Here is a 19,408-nt window from a genome sequence, read left to right on the forward strand (position 1 = left end):
GGATGAAGTCAGGCAAGGGCTTTGGATGAGAGCTTCACCACAGACTGATTTAAAACATGGGCCCTTCGAAATAACTATCAGAATTACTCATTTTTCAAGAAAGTAAAATCACTCTGGGGTTTCCTGCAGAAAAATTAACTTCTCTAGGTAATTAGGATTCTCTTCAAGATACTTATTTGATAGGGAAAAAAGAGGCCTTCAAGTACTGGTGGGAATCTTGGCTACTATGTGATGAGAAGCTAATGATTTACAGTGCTGAAAATAGTAGCACTATTCTATTTATGTTGACACATGGGCTGTTACAATCGGCACTCAACACAAAAACTTTTGTTGATTAATGAATGAGAATAGTTATAGACGACTAGTTTGAGTTACTCATTGGAATAAACTACACTTCTAAGTCCATATGTACCTTCCTTTGCTGATGACTGGTTGTAGTGCTTAGTTTGAATTGATCTTAATTTAGATTTAGTTAAATTCAACTAGCATTTATTAAGCACCTAATGTGTGCTAGCCAGTTAGGCATGGGGATACAAAGACAAAAAAAGTCCCCTTCTTCAAGAAGTTTATATTCTACTGAACCTTAGCTTCCATGCACATACTGCCTTTAGAGTTGATAAAAAAGATAATTTCTTTTCCCTTTTCACATTATTATGATAAAAATTTTTTCATCTCTCCCAGTCTCACTAATTTACCTAAATTGTCTGTTAGTTTTACTGATCTCACTTTGAATCACATCAAGGTTGCTCCTAAGCATGTCTTCTATTTTTTTTCTCCATGGGGTGAGATATACAAGGTCAGTGTTTCATCCTAGGGTGCCAGATGCATATCTGTGGAAACGGTTTTTTGTTTCTGTTTTTTTTTTTTTTAATTTTAAGATGCTAACAATATAGAAAGGTAATATAACTTACATAATGAACTTCTTTCATGGATTAGTTTTTTTTTTAATTAAACTGCTACTAGAATACAAGCTTCTTGAGGGAGGGATTGGTTTGCTTTTATCTTCGTATTTCCAGTGCATAGCAGGGGCCCTGCTGCATAGAAGATAAGTCATTAAATACTTGTTCAAGTGTGGTTATGTAATCTTCATTTTGGGGATTCAATGCACTGTCTTCCCCAAGTCCAACAACTGTCTATAAAACAATGACAAAAATGCTAATTTAGATAGGGAGATAAACTCTGCAAAGAAGAAAATCACAATTAGCATGTGAAAGAAACTTGACAATAAAACATGTGAAACATATCAACTTTGTGTGTTCACAATCATTTTAGAAAATTCTAGAGTCTAATTCCTTGTTTATTTTTGGCAAGAAAAAAATTGAATGTACATGAAATGTCTAGTTCAGAAATAGTTTTAAATTAATTTGAATCAGAAGACAAAGAATGCCTCAGATCACTTTGAAAAATCTTTCTCTATTCTTTTCACCCATAGAATACAATTTTATTCAAATAAAACTTATAATATTAATAAATATTTCATTTCTTCCACTAACTTTTATTTTGGAAAAGTTTCTCTTGTGGATGAAATATGATTGGACATGAAAAATCTGATGACTGAGAGGTGAAAACTGACTTTAAGGAGCTAAAAGGTTCTATTTCTCTATATTTCCCAATGTTATCAAGGATAGACAGATACAGAGACAGGGTTATAGAATATAAACTGTTATGTATTATGAGATAAACTAAAAATTCTAATGTTTTCTCATTATGAAAATGGGTATTTGACATTGGGGAAGAAGAGAGTAAAAGAAAAGAGGATGAAAAGAAAAACAGGTCATATGATAGAGAGGAGAAGTAAATGAGTATATTTGTCACAGGGGAGTATTCTAAACATTTTATTTCCATCAATTATAGTGTTTACATTTTCCAAAATGAACATATCCTATTCACTTGGTAATCATCATTTAGACTCCTTAGCATCCTTTCATGTCAGATTTTATTAATACTCATAACAATACTAAATTCTTAGATGGTTGCTGTGTGGGATTCACACTTAAAAGTATAAATTATACTAACAAATTAGATATCTCAGATTTATCCTATATTTTTTACACTACAGGGTTGTAAACTGTTGTAACATTCCCTAATAGTGTTGAATTTTCATTCCTCAGTGTATTTTTCACTAGAAGAAAAAAAGTAAGTATTTGTGTAAACAGTGCCATGTACAATGGTAAAGGTTAATGAATAATTTCTAAATAAAGGATACAATTTTGAATGTACACAAATTAAAATATTCTCCTACATGCTTATTCATTTTGCATTTCAAGAAACCAATGAAGACAAAATGACAAAAGGCAACTTTTTATAAGGCCACTGTGGCTAACTCTGGGTTACTAGAGTCAATACAGCAGCCACTTTTCAATTTCTGAGGTGTCTTGAGGTTAGAAGTTGATTCCACTAAGGCAAACATCAAGTAATTTCAATGTTATCCAGAAGAATGAACGGCCAGATTTCACAACCACTTCTTTCAAATGTATTGTTCAGGTCAGGTTACTTGAAAGCCAGGTCAGTCAAGGCATCAGAGACCTTGGTGTTGACCTGTGCTGAAATGCTTGCTGGGATGATATTCAGATAAATGTCATACTGCTGGTCCATGCCAAGATAGCTGTCACTCATGAGATAAAGTGTGTAGATATACCTAAGATATAAAAATAGAACAACACAGTATATCAGCAGGTCTCAAACTTTTTGATCTCAGGATTCCTTTATACTCTTAAAAATTATTGAGTACTCCCAAAGAGCTTTTGCTTATATAAATTAAATCTATTGATACTTACCACATTAGAAATTAAAACGTCTTAGTATTATCATGAAAACACCTTTGACCCCAATGACCCCGAGTGTTAGGGGACCACCAGGGGACCCTGGACCACACTTTGGAAACTACTGCTGTAGACCATTTTTTTTTGAATGAGGTACAAATCTAATTCTAAATCTTTGGAAATATTGGTTATGAAGTTCATCTTACCTTCCAGATATTTCAGGAGTATAAAAAGCAAGAGAGATAGAATTTCGATTTCTGATGTACCCCACTCTTTTCAAAGCAACAAGCTCTTTCTTATCTATTTCACCTAATATCAAAAACCACCCTTCATCCTTGGATTTGGGAAATCTAGGAGCAACAGCTTTGCTGTCTTGTTTTCCCTAGGAGAGAAGAAAAAAAACCTAAGAGTTAATAGAGTTGGAACTTTTTTCCAGCTTTCTTCTTGGTTGTGTTTAAAAAGTTTAATCTCACTTTGTCTTTTGAAAATAAAATAACAACTTACATTACATAGTGCTTTAAATTTTGCAAGGTGCAGCCTTTACAGCAATCTGTGACATAAATAGTGCCAACAGTATTATCCCCATTTTACAGATGAGGAAAGTGTGGCTATTGAAGGTTGAATGACTTATTCTTGGGCAAATGGCTAGAAAGTATCTGAGGTGGAACAGAAACTAGGTCTTCTGTCTATAAGGCTAGCATTTCTTCTATTATATCATGCTGCTTCTTAAAAAATTATACTGAACAAAAGTAGTTGGCCTTAACTTTTTCCTGTTTTATCATCTTTGAAATGATTTTGCTTAGGCTTCAGTCAAGATTTTCAAGGTAAAACACAGATATTTTTGTGGCTGTAACTATGAAGACATATTTTCACTGAAGACAGGAACCCAGAGAAGTGATCTGAAGAAACAGCAACTGGAAATGATGTCTTAATAATGGAAAGTTACTGAAATAGTTAAGTACACTTTTTTGGTATGTGACCACAGAGGGAAAAGGTCTAATGAACTTCTTTTCCCCTTTTTTGCTAGGCAATGGGGTTATGTGACTTGCCCAGGGTCACACAACTAGTGAGTGTTATGTGTCTGAGGCTGGATTTGAACTCAGGTCCTCTTGACTGCACAGCTGCTACTCTATCCACATAGCTGCCCCCTTAAACTTTTAATATTAGTGAGAACTTCTGCTAGTCCCTATAAAATCCAGTTAGTAACTAAAATGAGAGAAAATGGTTTTATCCTTCATGTATTATGCTATTAAAAACAAATTCATATGTATGAGTTTTAATATTCTTAGGGGATCAAATTAATTCAGGTTTCAGAAGCAGTGAAGAACAAAGTATTTAGGATTTTCAAGTAATTTCTGAGGTACCATATTACACATGTTGAATCCTTTGGTAGAGGACAAATGCACATGAGGAGCAATGACTATGTCAAAAGACTAGACCCTATCTGCTCAAGGCTGTCTGAGAAAACAGAATTCATGAATTACATGACAGCATTAGTCATCTAAGAGATATGCATGGTGGTGTGTGCTGGTATCTGGGGCAGAGTATTTGAGAATGGAAACTGAATACTATACCTTCTGGTACCCCATGTGGACTCTTTGCAAGTTGACCTGAAGCACATACTCTTGATCAGTGTGTAACTTGATCCATTTTTTGTCATCTCGTCCATCTGTTGCCAAAGTTGGGATACACAGTTCGTTCTGTCCCTCAGCTGAATCCCACGAGCCTTTAATGCTCAAGTCAACATCTATCACTGGCAAATGAGACAAGAAATTCCAAGCCTAAAAAAAAAAGAACAAATATGAAAGCCCTGTCAATTAAAACTGGATGATTAACTAGAAAATATTGTGTCCTGTTTTTTGAAAGCTTTATTAACATAATGAAGAGGATATATATACACTTTGGGGTCATTATCCGAATATGTGATCTTCTTACTGCTAATATTCCCTAATCAAACAGCTTATGAACTGGGATAGTTCTTTACCACGTGGCAAAATATGCTGGGTTTTAAAAGGTTGGCCAGAATACTAGAATATTTTTTGAGAATTATGTGTCCTGACACTCCTCTAACTTCTGAAGCAGAAAGCATATCTTGGGGGTAAGAATTCAGGAACCTATCATCCAACCTGAAAAATGCTCTTAATATACATCTGAAGCATAAAGTGTTATTTTTAGTTTAGTAGCAATCAATGAACATTGATGACAACGAAAGTAAATTTTTTCTGGAATTGGTTTTAGTTTTCTGAAAGGAAAGCATTTCATAGTGCCACTTGGCTGCTCTAAAAAAATGGTGCAATTTGGCACTACCTTTCTGAGAAAGCCAACAATGATGGTACATGTCAAGGCAATGGATACCAGTGAACTTTGATGGTTTCATCCGTGCTTTTTTAATTGAAAGATAGCAGTGGGAAATTAGGCTACAATTCCCATGTGAAAGAACATTGTAAAAAGGCCCCAAAGCAATTTTATAATTAATTGCTGTCTTGGTTTCACAATATTTACCGTAATGGTGGTGCCAATATCCCAATAAAACCTTTGTTTAATCACAACTTTAACAATGTCCTAAAACTTATCATTCAAGGATATGTGGAAAAAGTCTTTTTAGTTTTTCTTACAAATTTCCTTGTAGGCTCTGACTCCCTTTTCTGAGATTTTTTAGTGCTTATAAGCATATCCAATTGAAGTAAAGTAGCTTGACGAACCAAACTACCTCTAAGGAATCTAAAAAAATGTAAATCCAAGTGCTATTTTTCAGAATCATTTTACATTTCAAATTCCAGTCCTATGAGCAGTCTTGGACATCTGAAATTATGACTTGTACCATATCTTAAAGTGAAATGATCATGGCCTTGAAGCAGCCACCCATGCTGTGCTTCCAGGTTGACAATGACAGGAAGGAGCCTACAGCAGACCAGTCACTCAGTGGAAACCAAAACCAGTTGGTGTGAATTGTTCTAAGAGTGTCCAAAGTGGGAAAGGGAGCATGAGGATCTATAAATACACACATTCCTGTGTGAAATATTTAATGCTGTGAGGCAAAGCAAAGGCATTTTCTATATAAAGCGAGATTTCACCTTTCTTCCCCCCTACTCATGCCATCAAATTGGGTGCCAAGATGACAACTCCCATTTCTAGCTTGGTGGGATATTATTTCACAAAGGCAGAATAAAATTAGATTTTGTCTGTATAAGCTTTAAACCGCTATACACTTCATGTTTTTGGACATACAAAGCATACGTATGCATATTTGTGTGTGTATACATATATGTATATATGTGTTACACAGACACATATATATTTTCATGTATATAAAACATGAGCTATTTTTGAAGAAACTGCTAAGACATTTCAATACCAGCCAAACATATTTATCTGAGGATTAATCTTCATCTATTGAATCAGGCGAGAACACTGCCGTGCATACAATTATTTAATTAGCAACCAAATCCTCTGCCAGTCAGCAGTCGTTCCAGGCATACTGATGGGGCAGTAGATGCAAATCTCACAGTCGTACTGCTTTTTCTCATTACTACTGCAATTAGCACTTAAATTGATGCTTTAAACATACTAATTTCTGGAATAATTCAGGATTTGTATGTTACCTGGGATTGCCTCACAGCAGAGACGACACCAGATTGCTCTGCAAATTGAAGCACTTTTGAGCCAAATAACCATCATCGTATCAGACAGAGCCAATTTGCATTTGGTTTTAAAGATAACAGAATGGCAATTTATGCAAATAAATTAAGTAAGTTTACTTCTGAGTTCTCCCTGAACTAATTATAACAATGTTCTAATTTTTCATCACATCTAAAAGTTGGACTGAAATCAATGTATGTTATGTTAGAAATCTGTTGTTGTTAAAAGAAGCCTTGTTTTGATTTAAATAAATTGTCTTTATTTAAAATTTTGATGGTAATTTAGTTAGAATATAGACATTTATTATGGATATTAAATTTTTTTTGGGTGCCAGTTTTAGGTTCAACAGAAGCTGAACAATCAGCCATAGATTTGGACTTTTCACAACCCAAGCACAAAAATAACTTCTTAAAAAAAAAAAACCCACTAACACACTTGGTTCTAAGGTTTTCCTTTTTTCATATCTATATTTTCAATATGTCAGTATGTCAATAATATTATGAATAGTGAATGTTTATTTTGGAATATTTTAGACTAAAAACTGTTTAAGAAAAAAGCCTGTGGTATGCAAAGTCTTTCTTGACAACATGTAGTTTTCAACCTCCCAGAAAGAAACACGAAGAGATGACTCACGTCGTCTTTCAACAGAAAATAAATTCACCTTCTTACAAAAATCATACTGAGAGCAAAGCAGTGATATACATAAAGTCTATAACCTGTAAAGTAACACATAAAGTCTAACATCACTGCTAAAAGAAAAAAAAAATCTCTACCCCCGCCATCATCATAATAAAATGGAACACTGAAACTGGAAAAATGCTGATTATGCTAAAAGTTGGTTCATACTTCCCAGGTGGCCAGGAAGCCAAAATAACACATAGGATAAACTGGTGGTTATTAGGAGTAAAGAAAAATAAAAGGAACACACTATATGAAAGGCAAGAAAATGTATATGAAAGAAAAAAAAGGGAAAAAATAACACAAGGGGCTGGTAAGGGCTCTAAAAAGTTCTCATGTCTTTCCATCCTCCTGCTTCCATGTAGATCTCTAAACTATGCTGGAAAGACTCATTTAAGGTGTTAACTCTACAACTTTCCTTGGCAATGGTATCCTGGTAACAAATACCACATATGATTGAAGACATTCTCACTGATACCACCCTGTTATTTTGGAGGGAGTGCAAAACAATTCTTTACAATTGCTTCTACTCTTCAACCACAGCACACACATGGAAGAGACTGTTACCTGTGTCACATGTGCAGTCTGAAGTTCTCCATCTATAATGGAATTGAATATTTTCTCTTTTCCTTCACAAGCAGCAATTAATTCAGGAAGGCACTCGACGGGACCTTGGTAACCTCCAGGTGGACCCTTTCTTTTTCCTTGGTTCCATTTCCTGTGAATATGATCACAATGATTACAACATAAAAATTCTAGATCACCATAAATGAAGATTATCTGACAAAGAACTTGTTCTATTCAACAACAGTTAACAAACATTTATTAAGCACTTACTCTGCGGGCCAGGTACTATGCTAAGTACAGGAGATGCAAAGAAAGGCAAGAAGTTCAAATGTGGGGAGGGGGAAGAAATCATGCTTAAAAACTATGTACATACAAAATATATAGAGGGGAGATGGAAGTATGCTTTAAGACCACTGTATTATTTTTCACAAAGTTCTGACACTCATTAGAAGAAGGCTGACTACCAGGTGATGAATATTTTCAGCCACAGCAATTCATGAAGATCGTCGACAAAGGCAGATAGAAGGGAGAACATGTGTCACTGAAATTATGATCCTTGAAGTACTAAAGCAAGCTATTTGAAAGGCACTTAACCCCTGAAGTTATAAAACAACTGCTGATTATGCTACAACTACAGTGGGTGCTCAGTAAATACTTGTGGGCAATGAGCAAGTTTGTTGGGAAGTTGGTTTCTTTCTGGGTTCAAGTTTAATACTTCTGGATGTGCATTAGCTCTTTCAAGATACTTAGTAGAATTACCACTTCTTGGCATTTTTTTATGATCACAAATGGACCTCTTTGATATGATTTTTGACTAAAATCTTTAGAAAACATGAAATTAAAAATGCACTATGGGAATCTCTGGGTCATTAACAATTGTAATACCAAGAGTTTAGGACATAGCAATCCCACTTATTTAGGACAAACAAATCCTACTGTTTGTTTACATAACAAGCAACAAATGGTACAGTACCAATATTGTACCATTATACAAATCTGGGGCAGGGAGAGACTTTCGTCTGTGAGATGGGAACTGGACCTGTGAATCTTTGTTATGGAGAACTGCCCATGGACACACAGTCTATAGTATATGATAGAATTGTGAGACATGAAAACAGGTTTTCTTGACTCTGAAGTTGGCTTTTTCTTTACCATGTTACACTGCTCATTTGCCATAAGATATAATAATAGCTAGTATTTATACAGAGTTTTGAGATGTGTGAAACTCTTTACAAATATTATCTCATTTTTCCTCATAACAACCCTGGGAAGTTATCATCAGCTCCATTTTACAAATGAGAAAACTGAGGCAGAAGGAGGTTAAGTGACTTGTCCAGGGTCACACACCTAATAACGGTCTGAGGCTAGATTTGAACTTAGGGCTTCCTGACTCCAGGTCTAGTGTTCTATCCACTGTGCCACCTACTTACTGCCACTGCTGCCACCACCACCACCACCACAATTATTACCTCTTCTTACATTTGCCATTCATATGCATGTGATCTCAGTGTTAAATCCTATGATACTAGTATACACTCATTTTTAAATGTGACTAAAACTGACGAGGTCCTGGGGATGCTGGGACCAAGAATGCCAAGGCAGAGTTGCCTGGAATGAATTCATACACCCAAGCCTTCTCTTAGTCAAGCGGCAAAAAGTTTATTATAATGCTTTAGCAAAAGTGGACAAGGGTCCTTAGGGAACCTTTGAGAGAGTAAGGATGGTGCTGGGCCTTATATGGAAAAGAGGCATGGGAAAGGAATGCCAGGGATGCTAATTAGGTAATCTAGGGGTCCAGGTGTCTTTGGGAGCTATGGATGGGAAAATATAGGGAGTATACTAGACATTGAGGCCATTGTCAGAGGCATGGACCTTGGGGATCTGGTGTGAGGGAGTGTCCTTGGGTCAGCCACGGACAAAAGTCCTGGCCCAGGCACCCCTCTGTCCTGGTAAAAGAATGTGTTCTGCAACAAGGGAAAATTTTCTCACAGGACAGGGGCTTACTGAGAAATTGGGAGGCTTCTAGAGACATGATCTTAGGGCTGGGGCCTGAACACCCCATCAAAACCACTCTGCTGCTGAGGTGCAATCTTACTCAGCTTAACACTTTTAGAGTGGCCTTGGAACTGTCATGGACCAGCTCTCCATTCTTCCATATCTGTTAAGGAATGTTAAGGGGTCCCCTGAACTTTTCACACAATGTCTCATGAACTTGTGATATCGTTTCTAGTTAACAAGTCTTAAGTGATAAAATTAGGTCATCTTGGATGTCAAAACATTTAATAACATGATCTTAAATGAAGAATTTTTACTAGTTCTAAAGAGTAATTTATTAAAAAGAACTTTTCATCCTATTTTACATATGGAAAAATGGAGGCATGAAGAAGTTAAATCAGATCAAGTTAAGTAAACAAGCAATTATTAAATGCTTACCATGTGCTAGGCACTGTGCTAAGTGAAGAGGATACAAAGAAAGACAAAAAACAGTCCTTGCTCTCAAGTACCTCAGTCTAAACGAGGACATAAAATGTAAACAAATATGTATAAAAAGATACATGCAGGATAAATTGGAGATAATCTCTGAGGGAAAGTGCGAAGATCAAGGAGTAACATGAAGGCCTTCTTACAGAAAGTCGAACTTGAAGCAAGCCAGGAAAGCTCAGAGGTAGAGACCAAGTAAGAAGTGGGGACAGAATCCTACAATCTATGTTAGAGCCTGAGTCACAAGAAGCAAAAGGGATCTTTTTAATCGAAATGAAGGCACAGTCTAAGACATAATGGGAAATTTAGATGCCCAAGTGCTAATTTTAAGTGCTATGAAGAAAATCAGTGATTGGATAAGGCATTAAGCATATACAAATAAAATAATTCTGTACCTGAAAAGATGAAGATGGTGCTGCTCTATGTTTGGCAGTGTAAGAAGAGAAGAATCACTCATCCATCGACCCTGGATTACCATCTGAATCAGACTGGTGATATTCAGGGCAGTTACCAACCAGCCTTGGTTTGCTGCAACATCCAACATTGCCTAGGAAAGGAAAATACGTACGTCATAAAAATCATATGACATCTTACTTTTGTGTCTAAACACAAGAACCTTTTAAATTTATTGCTGGCTTCTTTCTTTTTCACCGTGTCTCTGAATTATACTATAGGACCCAAGCTTCAAATTAGAGCCGCTCTCCCCTTTTTAAGATTTAACCTTACTTTTCTCAATGTGAAAAAGATAAGGTAAACAACATTATGATATGCTTCTTAGCTTGTAATAACTGACACTTTTAAACTTGCTCTATAATTGCCTTGTGTTTTAAAAATTAATGGGAAAAAAACCCCACAAACAACCAGATGCCAGGTAATAAAAGTCATTATGGCTTAGGTGGCATGTGATAGCTATCTTCAAAAATAGTCTGCAGGGCCCATCACCAGGGGAAATGGGGGAAGTTAAGGACGGAAAAACTTCCTAACAAAATGGAATGGGCTACTTCAGTAGATTTTCCCTCACTGGAGGTATTTAAACAAGAGCTGGATGACGGCTTGGCCGAGGATGTTGTGGAAGGAATTCTTATTTAGATATGGGTTGAGTATATGGTCTCTAAGGTTGCTTCCAATTCTGGGATTATGTGAAATACTTATGAAACACTGATTATGTGTGAGGCACTAATGTCTGTTCTTTTGAATGACACTAAAGAGGTGACATAAGGAATATTAAATAAAACATATAACAATGCTCAGTAGCGACATGGTACACTTTAAAAATGTACAGTATTTAGTACACTAATGGTTGTACATATTCTGTTGCTACGGAGACAATTCGGCTAGAATGGATTGATTAAAGTAAGAATCAATTAAAAAAAAAACCACTTACTCCTAGTTCAACATTAGGAAAACAATCAAGATAATTAATCATATCAAAAACCAAAACATACAAAAACTTATGATCATCTGAATAGATGAAGAAAAAGCCTTTGACAAAGTGAATCATTCTTTTATGCTAAAAACCCTACAAAGCATAGGCATAAAAGAACCTTTTAAAAAATGTCATAAAAAGCATCTATCTAAAACCAAAAGCAAGCATCATTATATGATGTGTATGCACTAAAACCTTTCCAAATAAATATGGAACTGAAAGCAAGGATGTCTACTCTGCCCACTATTATTTGATAAAGTTCTAGAAATGTTAGAAGCAGCAATAAGACAAGGCATAAGACAGGTAAGGAAGAGATAAAACCAAACCAATTTGATGATGATATGATGGTATTCTTAGAAAATCCTAGGGATTAAGCAAAGATACTGAGACAATTAATAGCTTCACTAAAGTTCTAGGTAACAAAATAAACTCAAATATCAATAGCATTTCTATTTAATAACAACAAAACCCAAGAAACAAAAATACAAAGGAAAATCCAATGCCAAATAACTAGAAAATGAATAAAACACCTGGGGATCGACCTGCTAAAACAAACAAAAGACTTGGATAGATTCAATTGTAAAGTTCTTCATAAAGAAATAAAGAACACATTAAGTAGCTGGATGAATATACAGTGCTCATGCCTATGCCATGTCATTATAATAAAAATGACAATATTTCCAAAGTTAATTTATACTTTTTAATGAAATATTATTGTACTATAATAAACTATATGATAAATATAGAGAAGCACAGAAAGATTTACAAAAACTGATGCAAAGTAAGCAGAACCAAGAAAATACACCAATAACTACAACAATGTAAATATAAAGAACAATTCACCAAAAAATCAAAAGTAAATAATAAAATTATAAAGATCAAGCATGACTTGAATGAAGAGATATGAGAAGACAGCCCCAACCTAACACTTTGTGAAGATCAGCGGTTCTCAATCACACATTACACATTCAGCATACATATTTTTTCAATGCATTCATCAGTTGCACTGATTTTTTACCCCCTTTAAAAAACACTATTAGTTATATGGGATAACTGGGGTAGAGGGAGAGGTAGAGCACAGAAAGCATACTGGGAATTACTATCAGTAATCAGTAAGAAGCAGAAGACATTACTAAAAAAAAAACTTGTTGGCTTTCAACAATAATATTTTGAAAAATAAATTATTTTTCATGAAATTTAAGCTCAAATTAAGAAACAAAAACATTTTTAAAGAGTAATCTTGGGGGCACCTAAGTGGCACGGTGGTTAGAGCGCTGGCCCTGGAATCAGGAGGACCTGAGTTCAAATCCAGCCTCAGACACTTGACACTTACTAGCTGTGTTACCCTGGGCAAGTCATTTAACCCCATTGCCTAGCCTCCCCCCCCCCCCCCCCAAAAAAATCTTGGTAGTCTTTTAAACTTAATATTAATAATAGTAAGAAGATAAAAACTTTTAGGTTCCCCCCAGAAAACATATCTCTATTTTTTCAGTGTAAATGACATTGTTCATGATCTCAAAAAAGTACAAACCTGTAATACTTCTAACTCATTTTATATGCTACTAGTGGAAGGATGAGAAACTACGCATTAGTCTATACATTTAATCAAATGTTTTATGGACAAACAAAAGGCTGCATTTACTTAAGGCAAAACTAAACAATGAAATCTTCTTTAAACAAAAGAATTGTTTATACAGGCAAATCCATTTCAATTAAATTAGTCTGATTCTGGAGAGATGCCGCCATAAAGACATATGAGTTAGTATGAGTCATGGTTAGACACCCATATTACATTAGTAGCCTACAATGTGATTTTAATAGATTTGGGGCATTCAGAGTTGAGAGCAGCAGGGATTAGAAGTATCTAGTAAATACTTAAAATGTCATTTTAATTGCAATCGTTTCATCTATTCATGAACATGTTACTAAAATGCACATTTGTATTAACGTGTCTGGAAAAAGAATTTTAGAAATGCTTTTCTGGTAGTTTAAAATTAATTGCTGTACAAATGTAACTACTATATGACAGTATTTCTGTCCTTCTGAACTATCTTTGGTAAATAATTACCAAATCATTTATTTTAATTTTTCTTTTTCGTTTCCTTCCAATTAAAGAAGTACATCATAATCCACTGAAAATAATTTTGCATGATCTTTACTTTCTCAGAAAATGGTCAAATCTATAATCGCCACGTTATGTTGTACACAATAGAAGAATGGCTTCAAAAAGCCATTTACTTTTCATAAAAACTATCCACCTGTGTGGTCTTCTTTCACAGCCATATAGTAGAATGGACTGATGTTTCTTGGTTTCGGCTTATTGAATAGCAATGTAGAAAATCTTTGCTGACTAGCAAGGCAATGATTTTACAGTTCTGCTTGTATTACAGCCTATAGGAAGGCATTCCTCTAAATATAATGGAAATATATATGTTTTAAAATCTAGGGATAAGTCAAATCTTATATTCCTCTCGTACCCCTGCTGAGTTGATTGAAATCCATCAGTTTTCTATGAAGCAAATGGAATGAATCAAGGCAAACTCATACCCATGATGAGTAGGACCATATCCTATTCATACAAATCTGCTAGACAATGCTAAAGTAAGAGAAAGGGAGGGGATAAATGAGTAATTAGACCCAAAATGAAGCATCATTATTTATAAAATTGTAGTCTAAAGTAATTTTAGTGATCTCAGTTTTGATGCTGCATTATAATTTGGTTGGAAATTGTGCCATACTGACAGCTTGCATACAAGCAGAGTTGGCTAAAACATCTGTTTTTAACTTTGAAGTTTTCCTGATGAAGCTGAAAGTTTTCACAAAATTTATGGCATTTCTCAATAATTTTCCCTAGTAAGATCCAGATGTGAGACAGCAAGAAATAATGCTAAGTAACTGCTTACATGAAGTAAATGAAATCAAAAGGCACAGAATGATTTGGAAACTTTTAACTTTCTTTCCTTTTCACAAAAAGAAAGACCAAGAATTTATGGAGACAAGAGCATAGTGTACATGTCGAGGGAAGTAATGGGAGATAAGGTTGGGGGTCAGATCACACTGAGCCTTCATTTTCAAGCTAGAGTCTAGCTTGTCATCAGTGGATGACAAAGAATCACGAAATTTTTGTGCAAAGGAATAGTTAAGTAACAAGAGGCTACACTAAGAATAGCTAGCTTGCAGTAAGTGTCAGAGGTGGGATTTGAATTCAGATCTTCCTGACTCCAAGTCTGACTTTCCAGTGAGCCACCTAGCTAGCTATCTAACTTAATTTGCCAAGTGGTATGTAGGATGGTTGCAAGGATGGTGAGACAAAGTGGGAGAAACCAAGTCATTTACTCATACTTATTAAGTGACTATTATGTGCAAAGCATGGTGTGCTAGATACTGTTAAAATACTATTTTAGTTGGGGCAGCTAGGTGGCACAGTAGACACAGCACCTGCCCTGGAGTAGGGAGGACCTAAGTTCAAATTTGACCTCAGACACATCACCAGCTGTGTGACTCTGGGCAAGTCACTTAACCCTAACTGCCTCACCAAACAAACAAACAAACAAAACCCAAAACAAACACACACACACACCCCAAAACAAACAAAAAAACTATTATAGTAGTCCAGGTGAAAAGTAATGAGCAACTGGATCGTGGTGGTAGCAGGGAACGAATGAGAAACATGTAGGGAGAACTGACAGAACTTGGTAACTGACTGGATATAGATAAGCAAAGGAGTGAAAGGTAGTTCCCAGGTTTTGACCTCAGATTACTGGGAAGATGGTGGTGCCATTAAAAGAAACAGAGTGCGAGATCTAGAACCAGAGGAACCTGGGTTCAAGTCTTGGTTCTGTCACTTGGTCCTTCACTTCATCTCCCTGTGCACAGTTTCCTAATCTAGAAAATGAGGACTAGGTCCTTTTCAACTTTAAATCTGTGATCTTATGTTCCTAATTGGTCTGCTTCCTCTTCTATGAGCTAACAAATTCATATTCCTAAAATAGTGGTCTGACTATGTGACTGTCAATTTCAGTGGCTTCAGCTTCTAGTATCAAATATAGCCCAGTTTTTAAAGTCCCCTATAATCTGGCTCCAATCTGCTTTTCTAGGCTTATTTCATATTAATTCCCTTCACATACTCTATGTTCGAGCCAGACTACACTACGTTCTTAACAGAACTTAATGGTATAGTTTCCATTTCTGTGCTTCTGCAGAGGTGGTTCCTCACGTCCATTTTGCCTACTCTCTTTAATTTCCAGCTCATGGAACATCTAACTTCCGTTAAAGCTCAACAAAGTTGCCATCTCATAGAGGAAGCCTCTCCTGATGACGATGTTTCTGCCACATAATAAATAATAAATTTTGCTCACTCATTAATTCACTGCCTTTCTATCTCCTTAATTGTTAGTGTTCTCAAATTCTCCTATATTTACTTTCAGTGGGTATGTCGTATTCAACACTCCTCCCCATTCCCACCTCCCCTCACTAAGTTCCTTCAGGGCAGAGCTATTTCATTTTTATCTTTGTGCATTTAACAGGTGCTTGACAAATGATTGTTAGATTTAAATGAATGACATTTCCTCCTTTGAAGACCATGAAATAACGATTCTATTTTTCTGTCTTTATCGCTATCATCTGCTAATTTCCAGAGGTCAGTGCCTCCTGAATTTCCTTTATGACTTTAGCACTAATTCACTGTGATTTTACATGTTTTGTTCAGTAGTACCACCACTCACCTAGTCTCCTAGGTTCAAAATCTTTCTATTATCTTTAATTTCTTCCTCATTCTCATATTTAACCAATCACTTACTTCTGGCAATTCTACTTCCATGATTGTTCTTGCGTCTCTTCTTTTTATTCCTGTTACCATGCCAGGCCTACTGCAATAGCCTCTTCATAGGTTTTTTCCGTTTCTAGTTTATCTTGCACATCACTGTCAAACTGATCATAAACAGATCTGGATGTATCACTCCTCTACTCAAAACTTTGCAACAACTCCCTCTTTATTGCCTACTGTGTAAAGTTCAAGTTCTTTAGTTGGCATTCAAGACCCTTCACAACTTGCTGCCACCTTAATTCCAGCCTTATCTCATACAATACTCACTGCCAATAAATAATGATAATGATAATAATAATAATAATAACAGAGGATTTGGGAAAAGACTTAGAAAACAATTATACAGTATGAGAAGCATAAACCAGAGGAGAATGCTCATCGATGAGGTCATAGTCCTATCAAAGAAGGGTATAAGAAAGCTATAAACACATGCCCCTTGCTTTCTTGCCTGGTTTTGATCATCATGCTTTTCCCTCTATTTACAACGCTTCCATCTTCCCTTGGGATTCTAACCTACACTTGAAGCCTAACCGAAGTACCACACCTTCTGGGAAGGCTTCCTTAATTGCTCTAGTTGGTAAAGAACTATCCTCCCTCATATCTCAGTGTTTGTTTATAACTCTCATGCATTTCTTTGACGGAACTGTAAACTCTTCAGTGGACACTACCTTCTTCTGGTTCTTAAGGTAACCTCTTCATGTCTTCTTATCCTGTGTGATTCTTTTTTATGTTTTGTTTTTTTTTTGCATAAATCATCCATAGAAGGTATAGTTCTTTTAATATTTTGTCAGTACCAGAGAGTAGCACTCAGGCCATCTATTTGTTACCTCTCATTCTCACTGTATATCTGGTCTACCTTCTATTCCTAACAGGTCCTTTATGATACTTTTTTTTGGTAATAAACTGTAGCTTACTTTATATTTATCATATGTATTTTCATTGTTCTTTGGGAGGCCTCTAACTTGGTTCTTATGATTTTATGGCATTTCCTGATTGACAGCCATACAGAATCATTGGTAGAATTACTGTGTTAAAAGATGGGCTTTTAAAAAAAAATTAGCAGTGAGCAATGAACAATTTCTTAAATGTGATCTAGTCCCCAACATCTTCCACAGTTCACTGATCATCTGCAAGGGCAGGATGGTATAGGAAAATGAGTTCTGGAGGTTCAAATCACCTCTATTTATATATTTGTGATCTTGAGGAAATTCTCTTAAGGCCTCAGTTTCTTCATTTGTAAAACAAGATGGCTGGACTAGAAAATCTCTACTATCCCTTGTAACTCTGACTCCTATGAACCAGTGCCAATCTAAGATAAGCACACTGAGAGATAAACTAAATAGACTCTTTATTCAAATGTAAACCATAATCTAGAAAATATATTTTTTCATCCACATTGCTTGTGTGGGTGGTTAGACTGCTATTTTTCAAATGAGGATCTTAATAACAAGGTATAGTGTTCTGGGGATATATAAAATCAACACAATGCCATCTGCAAATTAGACCAACTAGCTAATGCTGTCATAAACAGAAAATTCCTTTTCTATTTAAACTGCATAGGGCATGCTCCATGACACTGTCATATATTTTACTTCAGCATATCTCCCTGTTTTATGTCTTGTTTGATATCGATAGTCAGCACATAATTGAACAAAGTTAATTTTAATGGTAACAGCTCTGGAAGACTCATAACTACACATATGAGTGGGAGGCACTTTATCTGAGAAGAGCCTTTTAGGTAACATTTTCTTTACAAAGCGAAATATGTACTTGAAATCATTAAAAAATAAATACAATCGGATCTTCTATCTTCCTTATGCTTCAGTCAGTTGTGACTATAAAAATGAGTTTTGCTTTAAGAAACTGTATTTGAAAGCTTGTTGTTTCACTTTCAAGATTTCTTCAAGAGTGCCCTTATTTCCTTGAATAGAACATTTTCCGTTTTATAGAAATGAATGAAAACATGAGTAGGTATCTGCTGATGTCTTTTTGTAGGCCACCACCTCCAGTCCTGCCTTTAAGTAAAAGTATAGTCCGTGAATATTTCTATTCTTTTGGATATTTTATTCTATCTTGTCTTGAGTTCCTTAAAATTGTTTTACCATAACAGATTTCTTCCATATGCATCAGATCTAGTGCCTCTTCTTGACTTAATTTTCTCAATGGCCTTTACCACTCTCTCAGATACTGAGGTGGCATAATCCAAATGTGGTGATTCCACTGTTGTCGATGAGAACGACATATATACCCACACTCGCACAACTTGTATATTATAGCAATAATGGTAGATCTGGTCCATTTCACATATAGCTGTTCTCTCCCTGCTCCCTCCAGTTTTCCTTACAGATGGTTCTTCTGATGATCTGGCTTAGCTAGGCTCATGCCAATTTTTCTGTGGATTCATTTTCCATTTAAATGCTTATCTGTCTGTTTGTATACCTAATTTATTTATTTTGAGGGCGTGTGAGATAACGTAGTCTCCTTTTCCATAATGTTTTGTGAATGAGGTTATAACTTTAAATCAGTGTTGCCCTTGGTTGCCTGGTGTCTCCACATGACAAAGATGTCAAGTGTTTGCCAACTGAGGTAGTTACTAGGATCTTTTGGTCATCTTCTTGTGGTGACTGCTTTGTGCTGCTTAAAACTCCTCTAAAAATGGTGATAGATTTAAATTCCTTGAATAAGTTTGTTGGGTCACAGCTGTAAAGGTATGAGGTATTTTTATCTTTTCTCCTAATTTAGTATTGGTTTTGAACTTTGCTTTATCAAGCTGATAATATGATTGCACAAAGACATTTGATATTTAAAATGACTGTCAAGTCAGAAATAGGTTATTTCCAGTTTTTAAAGATAAGGTCAACTTCAATTTTTTGGCAATATCCATATCCAGTCATATGTAGAAAATGTCAGGGAGTCAGTTGACAAAAAGGACCTGATGGAAGGGGAGATAAGAGTAGATAGTGGCTGAATGGCTGTCAGGTTTGGACAGGGCTAAGCTGGAAAGAGATGAAAGCAAGGGAGGTGTAGTCT

General features: G+C 35.6%; 1 protein-coding gene across 2 annotated transcripts in view; it reads right to left on the reverse strand.

The window, feature by feature from the left end:
• Nucleotides 1–813: 813 nt before the first annotated feature.
• The window catches only part of ASCC3 (activating signal cointegrator 1 complex subunit 3), a 366,855-nt gene continuing 348,260 nt past the window's right edge, over nucleotides 814–19,408 (reverse strand). For both annotated transcript variants that reach the window (XM_027855178.1, XM_027855187.1), the window contains exons 38-42: nucleotides 10,523–10,674; nucleotides 7,647–7,797; nucleotides 4,337–4,543; nucleotides 2,969–3,144; nucleotides 814–2,638 (exon numbers count right to left, since the gene is read on the reverse strand). In XM_027855178.1, the coding sequence (XP_027710979.1) occupies nucleotides 2,491–2,638; nucleotides 2,969–3,144; nucleotides 4,337–4,543; nucleotides 7,647–7,797; nucleotides 10,523–10,674 (834 nt within the window). In that variant the 3' untranslated portion in view covers nucleotides 814–2,490. The remainder of the gene's footprint in view (nucleotides 2,639–2,968; nucleotides 3,145–4,336; nucleotides 4,544–7,646; nucleotides 7,798–10,522; nucleotides 10,675–19,408) is intronic.

This window comes from Vombatus ursinus, unplaced genomic scaffold (assembly GCF_900497805.2).
Source record: "Vombatus ursinus unplaced genomic scaffold, bare-nosed wombat genome assembly UNPS02000582.1, whole genome shotgun sequence".
NCBI classification, from domain to species: Eukaryota; Metazoa; Chordata; class Mammalia; order Diprotodontia; family Vombatidae; genus Vombatus; species Vombatus ursinus.